Source organism: Metarhizium robertsii (assembly GCF_000187425.2).
Source record: "Metarhizium robertsii ARSEF 23 chromosome Unknown MAA_Scf_4, whole genome shotgun sequence".
Lineage (NCBI taxonomy): Eukaryota > Fungi > Ascomycota > Sordariomycetes > Hypocreales > Clavicipitaceae > Metarhizium > Metarhizium robertsii.
The window spans coordinates 3,082,529-3,095,982 of record NW_011942182.1 but is presented as its reverse complement, the minus strand read 5'-3'; the positions used below and the strand labels follow the sequence as shown (position 1 = coordinate 3,095,982).

The window sequence follows — 13,454 nt, the reverse complement described above, 5'->3', positions numbered from 1 at the left end:
GCCTGTGGCGGCCGGCTGGCACGCACCGACCACTGGAGCAAGTACTCGGAACCTAGGGCAGGCACCGTGGGCCAACGACATGGATCAATGATGCTTGAGCTGGCCGACGAGTATTGGCTCCGGACCAGTTGACACCACTGTACCCTGGGCGCAGGCGCAGGCGTAGGGCGGCCAGGTGGGTGGCACCGGAGCCAGATGGATGCTCAACTGCTCAGCTCCAGAACCTTGTTCACTGGCCAACTGCAGCGCCCGAGCTTCAAATATTCGCTGTTGCGGCGTACAAGTACGTAATAAGCGTGGATGTTGCGCTACGACGCACCTCGGCGTGTCCCAGACAATTGTCCTGCAGCACCGGGGTCGGCGGGATGGAGAGCCAGCCTTGAAGAGATGGTATTGTGATGGCGACGCCTTCGAATGTTGTTGCATGTAACGAAATGCAACTCGAATCCCTTTGAATGTGCGCAGGTCTAATTTTTATAACAGACCAGGGTTCTAGCTAATAATAAGTAACTAAGATTTTAAAAATATATAAGTATATATTAATATATTAGTTTATTATTCCTAATAAGGAAGTATTTTTAAGTATTTTTAAGTAGTATTATAAAAGAAGAGTGGGTTAAATACATCAATTGGACCTGCGCACACTCAAAGGGATGGGCTGAGAAGGAGCGGGACAAGTCGACAGTTTGATGTGAGCTTCCGGCCAACTTGGAAAATGCTGAAATCATTCTGCTTGTGACTCGGGGCACTTGTTGGCATGGCAAGAGCGGAAACCGTTTCCCTGTTCCAGAACCAAAACAGCCATCATAGGCGAAATGATGGAGGCCAGAGCTCAGGCACCTTGCTACTGAGAACCAGGCTGTTTGGCAGTACATGTACTCCGTACCTATGTACTAGTACTACTACCTGCTGGGGGGTCACCAGACTCCACTCGCCTCCTGAGTCGCATGGAAAGGTTTGACAGTTGTCAGTGCAGGCAGGATCGGGCAACTTGGATGACGGCGGTGGTGGTGGTACCGCGTACTATTATTTCCACAAAGGCCACGCCTGTACATAGGTAGAAGCTACCAAAGATCAAATCCCTTGCTCCTTCCTCGCTCGTCGTAATGCCTGTGGCCCGCACGGAGCGTTTGCACCAGGACTTAACCTCAGGACTTTGTAATACGTGAATGAGATAAAAAAAATTATAAAAAAAAAACCTAAAAAAGCTTTATATATATATACACGCTCAGGGAAACCCATATATCAGAAATATCGTTGTTTCCGATAGGACGATCTCACTTCAGGTGGCGTAAAAATAGACGATCCCTGCTTTTGGTCCATCCGGGTCGACCTCGTCGACGGCTCCTGGGTGGTTCAGCAACCAGAGGGTACACACAGTCACGATGCCGTGGACTATAGTATGGCTAAGCCCCGTTGGAGATGCGATGTGTGCGAGCAGTACTTCTACTGGTTTGAGAAGAACTCCCACGTTTGTCCGGGGCCCTATAGCGAATGCTCCAAGTGAAGGGTCCGCTTCTCAAAGAGCAAGCTCGTGGTACAGAGGCTCACATGTCCGTGGCTCCTTTGCGGTGCTTACCAAATGCCAAGAATCGAAGACATGAAGCAGCATCGGGAGGAATGTCCTGGTCGACTCAAGATACAGTGCTGGAAATGCAGACACTACCACGAGAAGGACAAGTACAAAGAACATTTCGAGGCTTGCGAGTATTGGTACTGCAGGCACTGCCTGACGGCAGATCGATGAGCTCTTGAACGAAGACAAGAAATTTTTGGGGGACATCCCAGGCGATGAATCTGTGGAGGAACTCTCAATCAACCTTGAGAACCTATTTGAGGATCACCTGGGCCACAACGCGGAATTCTTGGCGACATTCTTGAGACAGAACTAGAGTTTCCTGGGTAAGGATAATACAAGTCTTTTCGTCGCCGACGCACACGCTATGAACACAATTGAGGGTTCTACAAGCGGTGACAATCAGGGTCTTGGAGAGCCGGCCACACCAGCCACAAAGATCACAAAAGGAAAGAGGGCCGCAAGGACCACGGGGGCCACCAAGGCCACCAAGACTAACAATCCCAACGCGGACTACAACCCCAGCAAAAAAGACCACAACAGCAATAATAACGGCGAGTCCATGGACAAGTAGTTTCCATAGACGCCGATTCCATCATACCATGCTTAGCTTACCTGTGCGCGATGTCAATAGTCTACACCCATAGGAGAAAGAACATCGCAAGAGGAGAAAGAATAGGAAGTGTCTGGAGTTTGGCCAATATTGCTGTAGATAGATTCCCTTGGACAAATCGCCACCGAATTCGCCTGTTTCTGCCATTAGCATTCATCACGCAGTAAAAATTACTCTGACCACAGGATAAAGCGTGCCATTCGTGATGTCCGTCCCAGATTCCCTTGCTCCGGCCGCATGCTGCACCAGGCTCTCAAACCCCTAATCTAACATAGCCCTGAGTACCTGGATCTGCTCCAGCACGCTTGATCGACTGGTACCGCCTTTAGACGTTTTCGCCTCGACACTCGTTTCATATTCGAATGCCTCCGCAATGTCTGCTGTGAACCGAGAATCAATGGCTTGCAGTTGCTCAAGGGTCAGCTTGTCCATCGAAACTTGCAGCTTTTCAGACTGTGCAACGACGCGTCCAGAGATATGGTGAGCCTCTCTGAACGGACATCCCTTCCTCACCAACCACTCTGCGACATCAGTGGCTAGCATCGTCTTGTCCAGAGCAGCCTCCATCCGCTCTGGCCGCACCTTCAATGTAGCAATGACCCCATTGGCTATGCCTAGACTATCCGACACCGTCTGAACCGAATCCAGCATAGGCTCCCACCCTTCCTGGAGATCTTTATTATAGCAAGATGGCAAGCTTTTCATAGTCTTCCAGGTGAATAGTTAGTGGCTACTCTTGATACGCTCCTAGTCACCCTCAAAGCCAAGGCAATTGGCTGGGATATTAATATGAGGACTCACCATCATTAACCCAGCCATCTGACCGAACGCACGCCCTGACTTGCCGCGCAAAAGCTCTAACGAGTCCCCGTTGAATTTATTAGGCATTAAAGAGCTACCCGTACAATAGGCGTCGGCCAGCCGCACGAAACTGAACTCAGATGTCGAATATATGATGAGGTCCTCAGCCCACCTGCTGACGTGGTTGGTGAAAATCGAGTTCCAGGCCAGGAAGTCAATCAGGAAATCGCGGTCGGCCGAAGTATTCATGGAGTTCAAGGTTATTCCGCTAAACCCAAGCTCCTCAGCTATGATATTTCGATCGATTTGAAATGGATTGCCGGCCAAAGCGCCACAACCAAGTGGACTTAGATTGACCCTTTCAAAAACTTGGCGCAGCCGCTCGAGATCCTGCTTGAACGCAGCGGCATGTGACATCAGCCATTGAGACCACCGAACTGGCTGCGCACGCTGGAGATGGGTGTATCCAGGCATGATGTAGTCGCTAAGGTTGTCAGTCAACAAGGGGGCCGCTTTTGGCCAGAGGTGGAGGCTAGGCTTACATTTCAGACTCGGCACGCGTGACGATAACCTTGAGGAATGCGACGAGTTGGCTGTCGATTTCACGGATCCGATCGCGCAACCACATGCGCATATCACAGACGACTTGCTCGTTGCGGCTGCGGCCTGTGTGCAGCTTACCCGCGATGTCCTTGCCGATGACCTCTCCTAGGCGACGTTCGTTTGCCGTATGAATCTGGTCCATGGTGTTAGCCTCGACAAGTTGAGTAGAATTGAGTGGCCTCGCACATCTTCGTCATTCGGCATGATGGTAAAAGTTCCCTGCTTCCATTCTTCCATCACTTGGAGCAAACCGCGCTCAATCGCCTGAAATTCGTCTTTGCTGATGATGCCAGCCTTTGAGTTGGCCCTGGCAAAAGCAATTGATCCCAGGATATCTTCTTTATAAAGGGCCTTGTCGTACTGGATGGAGGCGTTGTACTTATACATGAGAGGATCAATCGCACCTGCGCACCATGAGGTCAGTATACTGCATCCAAAGCTTGTTTCCCGAGATATTTGAACCTGTGAACCTGCCCCCCCAGAGCATGCCAGCTGCCGGGGCGTCCGCCTTTTTCTCGGCCATGTTGAAATATTTGTGAGTGGCCTTTGTTGTATTTGTTACGTTTTGAAGGCCGATGAAATCAATGGGATCGATAAGACCAATAGAGCATTTTTGAGATTAAGGGCGTGAGTAATCAAGGTTAAAAAGTTTGTGGGGCTGATATTAGTGTCACGTGTCACGTAAGGACCCCGTCTACTACCTCTTTAGATGCGGAATAGCTCGGGGAGACTCCTCTGCTGCTGCATCTAAAGATATTCATTTTTTTAGTACATGTAGGCTGCTAGTTTAGCTAGTACTAGCAGCTTCGACTCTGGAGTGGCTTTTAGCAGCTCCTAGATGTACATACATAAGTGCTAAGTACTTACCCAGGAAGTAGGTACTATTCCCTGCGGCACTGCGGACACAGTACGGAGTACCCATGTCTTCGCCCCCACCCTCTATTACAATCCAACCCCTGTAAGATTAGCCACCAGTGACTTCCAGTGGGTGCTGCAGGGGCTAAGGGCCCTATTAGGCGTTATCTAGGAAATTAGTAATACTTTAAGTAGAGTTAAAGGTATAAAAAAAACAGTGTATTTTCTATAAAAGGATTAGTACCTTTAATCCCGGCTAGTAGGTTATGTATCCTTCTTATACTGCTTTAATAGTAGTGATTTAGTAGGGTATTAAATATATAAGCTTTAATAAAAAGTCCTTTAGTATAGCTTTCTAAGCCTTATAAATAGCTTTAAGTAGTACTTTTCCCTTAGGCCTTTTTATTATATATATGGTATTAATCTAATGCTTTATTTAAAGCTATATATGCTTTATAGAATTAAGGTTAGTGTTATATAGCGGCTATAAAACGAATTCCTTACCTAGAAATATCCCCTTAATTATACTAGAAGTTAATTGCGCTTTGTGTAATAGTGTATTATCTTATTAGAGCTTAAAGGTTAGATTCTGAACCTAAAAGTTGCGTAATAGCGGTAAAATTTACTATAAGTAAGATATAGCTGTTATTATGCCCTATTTCTTATCCTATATAATATATATACCTTTTTAGGTGCTGGTAAAGTAGGCCTAAAATATCTAATTATTAGCTTATATTCTTATTTTATTAAATTCCTTAATATTATTATTTATAATAGGTATATTAGCGCTATAGGAAATTACTAGGAAAAATGCTTATAACCTCTAAATATTATTATATATTACCTATTACTGCTAGTATTATTACACTAAGTTTTATTAGATTAAATCTAATACTCCTAATTTTTAGTGGTTAGGTAACCTTAGCGTAGTGTAAAATTAAGGCGAAAGCGTTGTGTATTATAGCTAAGCTTGTAATTTAAAGGCTGAATTCGCCTATAAGCGCTGAGATTTATTAGGGCGGTGGATATAGCTTAAGCTGAGAAAGGTTAGAGGAAAATAAGGCTATTATAAAGCTGTTTTAGTAATAAAAAGCGCTTAAAACGTGATAAGGTTTAAATAGCTTCCTTTAATATTACTTGAATTTTTATAGGAATAATAGGCGGCCTTTTATAATTCTTATAGGCAGGCTTAGTTAGGTAAAGGATTGTATATTAAACCTATATACAGGAGAGATTTAATATTACTACTATATTATTAGCAGAGTAATCGCGGGTATTATATAGGGTTTTTATTATAATCCTGTTTTTATATATTATTATATCGCGTTTTTAAGGGCGGTTATAGGCTTTAATAAAAAGCTGGTTTTTTAGTGCTTAGCGGCTAGAAATTATTAAATTAGCGAGAGGAATTAAAGGGTAAATAAAATAGAAATCTATTACTGATCTATAGTATTATGATTTACGTTTATAACTTTAAAATCTTTGTTATTATTATTAATATTAATCGTGCTGTGTATAGAAGAGAGTTATGTTATTATAAGGCTTTAAAGTGTGTGTGATAATGCTAAATTTAGGCTTTTTAGCGTGGTGTTAAGAGGTGTATTAAAATTAAATTTAACGGTATTATAAGCTTTTAAAAGTAACCTAAAGCTACTTAGCTTAGAAGTTACTTATTAGAGTATATTGTAGAAGTTTACAGTAAGTTACCTAGTAGGGGTACAAGGTGTGCTAGGAAGTGACCTTTTAGGAGGTTCTAGCAAGGTTACCTGCTTTTAAGGCAGCTTCTAAGGCATTTTTAATTACTAAAAACTTGCATAAGAAAGGGTGTCTTTTAGAGCCTAGGCTATACCACGTTAAGAAAGTTAAAAGTAAGGGCCTAAGTATTATTTATATGTGAATCCCTTATAAAATTTACCTTATTAATTACGCGATTTTCCTGAATTTAGAAAATTAGTAAAAATGCTTTATTTTTTATGACCGATTTTCTTTAAAGGATTTATGCGATTTTTTTTTTCAGTGTACGGGCCACTTTAGCAGCTGTTAGCAGATCACCTCTGATGACCTCACAGCTGCCCCCACCTGGTAAAGGTTACACCTGGCTAAACTTTCAGGGTCTGAATTGTACTACAATGTCTTCTCGAATGCTTTGTTGGAGCCGTCATTCTTGATCCGACTAACCGACTCTGTCTCTGTCTATCGGTTCAGACACGAATACCCAGTGCAAAGGAGCTCAATAGCTGGCAAGGTGTTGTGGTGATGTCTCAGTATATTCTGTTTCGGGTGAAGGCCGCATTCAATGCATTCAATTAATGACAATCAAGCAGCCTCTTCGAATGGACGAATCACTACCGAGTACAATACGACCGCTCCTCTGGAGTAATGCGGCGCACCAAACATGAGAGCACAAGCCCATGTCTGTATGTTTGTAACAACCGACCACATGATCAACTTTCTCCATCTACGGCTGGTTCCCCGACATGAGCATTTATTTCCCCAGTACGTCCCATGGATGTCTTTGCTCCAGCGGTGAGTGTTGGCAACAGTGGGACAGCTCGCTACCTACTTAAGTACCTACCTAAGTACTTTAAGTAGATAACCAGACCCTACTTAAGTAGATACCTAAGTAGGTAGGTAGGCAGGGCGTGAGGATTGTAAGAGTGCCGTGGGTATTAGTACCACTCCTACTCGTTAAAATCCCTCTTCAAGCAGGCAACGAGACATTGCCAATCCAATGTCATTCAAGAACCGTTGATGCAATGGTAGCCTCGACAGTCAATATTTGGACCGCAGATTCCTGTTCATTGCAGTCACTCCTCTTGGTACATCGTACATGAGTAGGCAACTGCGCTGGCTGGTTTATGAGTTGGCTGACGCAAGTATGCAAGAGGCTCTATTTAGCAAGAATGTGACGCCAGAGACTCCAACTCCTCAATGGCGATCCTACAGCGCGTTTCCTAACTAGTCGTATATGCGGGAATTTCTTGGGCTCAACTATCCGTCTAAGGCAATGACACGGATACGACTCAATGCCTCTTTCGCCGTCTTATTACCCAAAAAAAAAAAAAAAAAAAAAAAGGAAAGGAAAGGAAAGGAAAGGAAAGAAGATCTACCGTGGCAGAGAGACGGGTTCAATCTCGTTCCATTTCTTCGCGCTTTGGGCGTCCTCGTGGTCCTGGCTGGACAGAAGGCCGCTTCGTAAGCCAACAACAAGTCAGTATACAGTGCACCCCTATCACCATGATTGAACATGGATCAGCCTGTGAGAGTCCGACACGATACAAATGCCAAGCTACCACCCACTACTCATTGCCCGTGAGAGCCGGAGCAAGGGCTTTCGTGTGGTGCGCATCTGCCCATAACACAAGGCCACGGACCAATACCAACCCAGTTGCCTCACTACAATCACGCAACAGGGGCAAGCTTGCCTCATCAGAGAACTCAACTGACTGGCAAGGGAAGACGCCTTCTCTGCCGCCCGTCCGTCCACCTCGCACACATGGGCGTCACGTCAAACGTTTCGAGACGTCCGTCCACCCCAGGCCGGTCTGCTAACACCCAACGTTGCTGGTGGTGAAGACTTAAGAACCATATGGATCCCAGTTCATATACCGAACCGAATCAGGCCAAGCTGGAAATTGAATACACAATGCCTTACGAGGCCACCCGTTACGCTAGTTATTGCCTCAGACTGCAATTGACGCAGCGTCCAAAACATAAATTACGTGTTCTCTGTCCGTCACTGACACGTTGCCTCAACACCGACCACCATGCTGGCCATGTTGGCCATGCACCCCAGACCCCAGACCCCAGACACGCGATATTCCGTAAAGGCTGCAATGACACCCAAAATACGGTACACAGTAGCAACATGACTTGTGGGACGGCCCGCCCTCGGGAACTTTGCCTCGGCCATCCACACGAATAATGGAAAAGGTGCGATCCGAGTTTTGCCATTCAAAGGTGCCGCGATGGCCGTTGGGGCCATTCCGTGTCCTCTCGATTGATATCTCATAAACTACCGCACGGTAACGCGAGAGCGGTGTTTAAATAAATGGTGCTAGAAGTGTGTTCGTGTGGGTGCAACTACCCTGTAGCCGACGCTGCTTGATGTGCCGGCATTAAGTTTACCTCGGGGCCTTGTCCAGCAATGCGATTCATCATTAATCTGCGCCGTATTGCGATTCATACGTGCGAACCAAACAAAAAACGCCATGTTGTGGTCGTGCGCCGTGCATACATTAAGCATTCGACTCGTCATTCCGTGTTCGCGGTTGTACAAAGCCGCGCCCGTGCAAGCAAACGCAAAAGCAGCGCATGCATCCAACCAGCCATGAATTTCTTCCATCTCCCCGCCTCTCTGATTTCATTTATTTATTAATATTATACTTTTTTCTTTAAAAAAAAAAGCTAAAAAAAACTCATGCTATAAAGGCTGTAGAGTCCTGTCATATTCACCGCGAACCACTCCTATTGCTGCCCGCCTCCGCGGACAAGTTGAAACAACACTCTCTTCCTATCCAAATACTCGGACATCTACTCCGTATTCATGCCACAATCGCAAAGTGAGCATGGATTCACGGTCCCAGTACAAGTCGACATATACACGCAATGGACCTCGTTTATCCAGAGTCCAGAGTTGATGGACTACACACGCCCGACATGGCGAAATCTCACCATCCCCAGTCCATCCCATGTGCCCGACCAGAACAGCACAGAGCATCCCGAGCAACGTATCGACCAGATCTCACCAGCACACGACCAACTGAATGCCCTGGAATGCTGTACACAAAAATATGAATTAAGCCAAGCTACACCTTGCCACGTCACGTATCGACACAAGCGGCAACTTAAACGCAAACGCCGGAACATTGCCATCCCGAAAATACCGTTTCATATCAATATCTATCGACGTCAAAAAATTCGTCACATCTAACCATACCCGTCCAAGTGCTTCATGTTTCTCCCGTGTCGGTACGTCATCTGCGCGTATATCCAACCCCTCCCGCGCCGATGCAAATAAACCACTCTGGATGAAGAATACTCATTATGCCAAAACAACTCCCTTCCCTCCTTCTCCACGTTCAAACGTAAACTTTCTCCCAAAACACAAGAACCTGGGGATGCGACACCATAGACGCCATTTGAGCTGCTCTGCAGTCCCTGCCCATTTGTTTGTTGGTCGAGAGAAAATTATGTATGCAAAAGAAAAAAAAAGGGACACAATGATGCAAGAATCGTGCCGTCTAAAACTTTATTCGGGAATGGGTGCTCCGGGTTGGGCTTCGTCCTTCTTACCGCCCCAGCTCCAGCCTGTGTACCAGCTTGCTCGTTTATTGTCCTTGACTGCATCTTGATTCTCCTGTACTAGTCTTAGGGGACGGGGCTTGCCGCCCGCAAACGTCGTCTGCTTGTCGCTGTGTGAGCGCGGTGGTGACTGAGACGGCGGTGTGGATGTTGACATGTCGCCCGACTCTCCACTAATGCTTGACGTCTCGCTCCTCATGCCGGGAAAGTTCCCGGATGAGGCCTGACTTCCGCTGGGATAACGAGATGTGACTGTCGGGTTGCTTGTCATGTTTGGGGGTGAAAAGAAAGTATGCGAGTGTCGTGGGTTGCCCAGGGGAGGCGAAGCGGGACCATCAGGTCCTTTGTACATCTGGCTGACGAGACTCGCGGCGCCAGTGAACTGATCACTCTGCGGCCGAGATCGCCTCGTGCTTGCAGATCGCCCTAGATTCCCAATAGGAATGCTGGGAGCCGTCTCTGGATCCGTATGAGCCGAGCTGGCAGCAGATGGCATGAACGATAGAGGCCTTGGCTTTGGCTTTCCAGTACCAACGGCAATAGACTTGGCTCGCTGCAGCAGCGCAGAGGCGCCATTTGCCTGCTTCTCACCGGCTGGCGGTGCAGGAAGGTCCTTGTTCATATCTATTGGACCTGTCTTGACCTCCCCAGACGTGTCCAGGATGGACTCAAAGTCCTGATGCTGCAGCAAGCGCTCAATGATCTTGTTAATATACAGCGTGAGCGCCTTGTTTTGCTCCCTCATTGATTTGAGATCGGATTCTAGTCGGCGGTAGGCCTCGCTTTCGGCCTCCGTAGCATCGGATAGCTCATCTGCCAGACTGGACCCGCCAGTTTTGCCTTCTAGGGCATTGAGCGCGTCTTGGTTGGTACCGGCGCTCATGTAACTGAAGTCGTTCTGGCCAAAGTCGCCCTTGAGTGTCCTTTCCTGAAGCAGGAGTTGGTAGCTCTCGTTGTCCTCCATGAGGCGGGCGTTGGCCATGCGAGCTTCCATGAGCAGGCGCTCAACCTCTTGAAGTCTGCCGCCGCCCTGGTTCTCCGACTCGACCAGCTTGATTTGTGCCTCAGCAAGCTCTAATCGCAAGGACTCGATCAACTTGTCCTTTTGAAGTATGAGCTTTGAGTTGTTTCGAGAATCACTCCGCTGCAGAGAGGAGGGTGGCGCAAAGCTGCTACCGTCCAGGGACGGCGATGAGTTGCCTAGCAAATAGGACACACAGGGTTAGCGCACCTGTGTAACAGGAGAAGGTGATGCAGGGCTATGGTGTCGAGGCAGTTCTTCCTTACCTTGCCTTGATGGGCGGCCATCATCGTCGGAATTATTCCTCTGCGCCAGGCTGTCCTTTAACCGTTGGATCACAGTCTGCATTTCTTCTTCCCTATTTGCCAACTCCTCCTTTTCCTTGAGAATGGCGCTTCGCTCGGCTTCGTAGATGGTCTCCATCTCCCGCTTCTCACGCTTGGCCTCCTTCATCTCGTTCACAATAACCTCGTGCTGTTCTTCATATTCGTGAAGCTTCTCTTCCGACTTGACGGCATCTCTAAGCGCCTCGTCAAGCTTCGATTGAAGCACCTCGGACTGTTTCTTGTACTGCTCCGAGAGCTTTTCCTCCTTCTCAAGGCGCTGTTGGAGGTCCTCGAGGGCAGAGGCGGCCTCCGCTCGAGCATCGGCAGAGTCTCTGCGGACTGCGGCGCGAGCAGAAACAGGAGGGCCACTTCGAACCGATCTCGTACGAACGTGTCCCGTGGGAGTCGACGATCTTGGGGCGGTGGTTCGTGAGGGCGAAGCTCCTGGCGATGTGGTGCCTGCTTCTGTAGCAGATACTCGGCCCACACCGCCGGAAGGGGGCTTCTTGGTGGATGCAGCCGACATCTCGTCAAGCTGTGAGGTGGCGGTAAGCGGAAAGGAGCGGACGTATGTATAAATGTGTTGTAGGGGGGAAAAATAAAGAAAGGAGCTAGATGATGAGACGAGCGTGATGCCACGGGTGTATTGTCTATCCGGGGGTGTCAGATGGTTGCTGTGGTAAGCATGCCTGGTGTGCTGGCTAGAATATTACATGTAGCGGTTGGTCTTGAGGCTTCCGGCGGGGGACGTGCTCAGCGCAAATTGGAAACCGGAGAACTCGTCTGGCGCTGCAGGGTTCCAACGTTGACGAGCAACAGCGCCTGGCACCTCCTTGTCAGTTCAAAGGGTCTTGTTCCGTTCCCCTTTCAGACAACGGGCTCCACTCGTTACATGGACGACGTGTTGTATGTTGTACATACATGTACGGAGTACGGAGTACTGCTTTGTAGTCCTGAGTGGGCGCGGGCATGGACAATACAAATACTGCCTGGGGAGGTTGATGGACGAGAGCCAAGTTCCTCCGTGACAAAGAGAGAGAGAGAGAGAGAGAGCCGTGTCGCGAAATAGCTGTCAGCAACCACCGACAGCGACAACAACAACAAAACTGCACGTGCATGAGGCCGTGGAATTTTCAGATGGCTCCATCCAGTCCGATGTCAGGCAAAAGCCACCGTCAGCCTTCGCTAGCTCTCGGTCCATCCGTCACCAGCCAACTTCTCCATCCTTCCTACTTGTCGCCACCTCGGTGCAATTTTAGAATCGACGCTTGAGCATATGCAGTATGGCCGCGGCATGGCTGCTGTGCCCTCGCCCAATCTTTGTGCCGTCATCGCCAGGAATGCCAATACGAACCACCCGTCCATGCCATTGTACTCACGCGCTACTGGCTCGCAACGACCACGTTGCAACGATAACTGCGTCTGTTTTGGCATTGATTGTGAAACACCACCACCACGCCCAGAAACTGGGGAACACACCCGAAACCAGCTAGTGTTGCCCGGCTGCCACCCTCCAACCTTTTGGTTCCTCTTGCTGGGGCTTGTTGGAGAGGAAATTCCCGATGCTGTTTGCAGATCCAAAGTCCCATACCTCCACTTGGCAAATTACAGCAGGATGAGGTGTCATGTATTGCACCAGACATAATAACTACTCATTTACTACTAGCACATGCACAATATGCCTTGACATGCCGCATGAAGTGTGGTAATACCCGCTCATGCTCGTGATGGGTACGGGATACATTGTATGCAGAATACTGTACATACACCGCTTCGGCCTTTTGATCATCTTCAGGCCCCTTGGCATCACGGTTGATGGGAGTCAAGGCCCCCATGGCCAACAACTGTCTCTGCCAAGATTATCCAGTCAGTAGAGGACACCCGCCAACATGCAATCTTTCCATGACTATGGCTACAGAATAATACACTTTCACGCAATGTTCTGCTCCCCAGTGTGAAGAAAGGTCCCGACTTGGTTCAAGTATTGATTTCAACGAAACCACATAAACCGATGGACAGATATTATTAGTATACTTCGCCAAGACCCCGCTTGATACATGTTCTACGTGACACATGCTTGAGCCCGGAGCCGCGCCTAGCACTGGTACGTTGCACCAGGGCACTGTTTACAGGTTCGCGGAGCGGTGACCCCGTACATAAATCGAAATTGCGCACACAGTCGTTCATTCAACGTAACAGTGTCACAGCAAGGATGAATTGGATACGGTAGTGGCAGGAGTAAAAAGGTCATCAGTTATATTGATATATTGAGGTGACTGTTCCCAGTATCTGCTGCTTTATACACTGCAAAAGCAGGATACCAGTGAGGCGTACCCCACACGGGCCAATAGCCTG

The 13,454-nt window shown here is 47.9% G+C and overlaps 2 protein-coding genes across 2 annotated transcripts; both read right to left on the bottom strand.

Annotated features, from left to right (window-relative positions):
- Nucleotides 1-2,450: 2,450 nt before the first annotated feature.
- MAA_03054 (argininosuccinate lyase) lies at nt 2,451-4,116 on the bottom strand (the record flags this gene model as incomplete). The annotated part of the gene is made up of 5 exons (XM_007821052.2): nt 2,451-2,897; nt 2,991-3,474; nt 3,533-3,726; nt 3,780-3,997; nt 4,056-4,116. The coding sequence occupies 5 exons, from the start codon at nt 4,114-4,116 to the stop codon at nt 2,451-2,453; spliced, it is 1,404 nt and encodes a 467-aa protein (XP_007819243.2).
- Nucleotides 4,117-9,699: 5,583 nt separating this feature from the next.
- On the bottom strand, nt 9,700-11,625 carry MAA_03053 (uncharacterized protein; the record flags this gene model as incomplete). The annotated part of the gene is made up of 2 exons (XM_007821051.1): nt 9,700-10,952; nt 11,040-11,625. 2 exons carry the CDS (start codon nt 11,623-11,625, stop codon nt 9,700-9,702), a joined length of 1,839 nt encoding a protein of 612 aa, XP_007819242.1.
- Between the last annotated feature and the right edge of the window lie 1,829 nt (nt 11,626-13,454).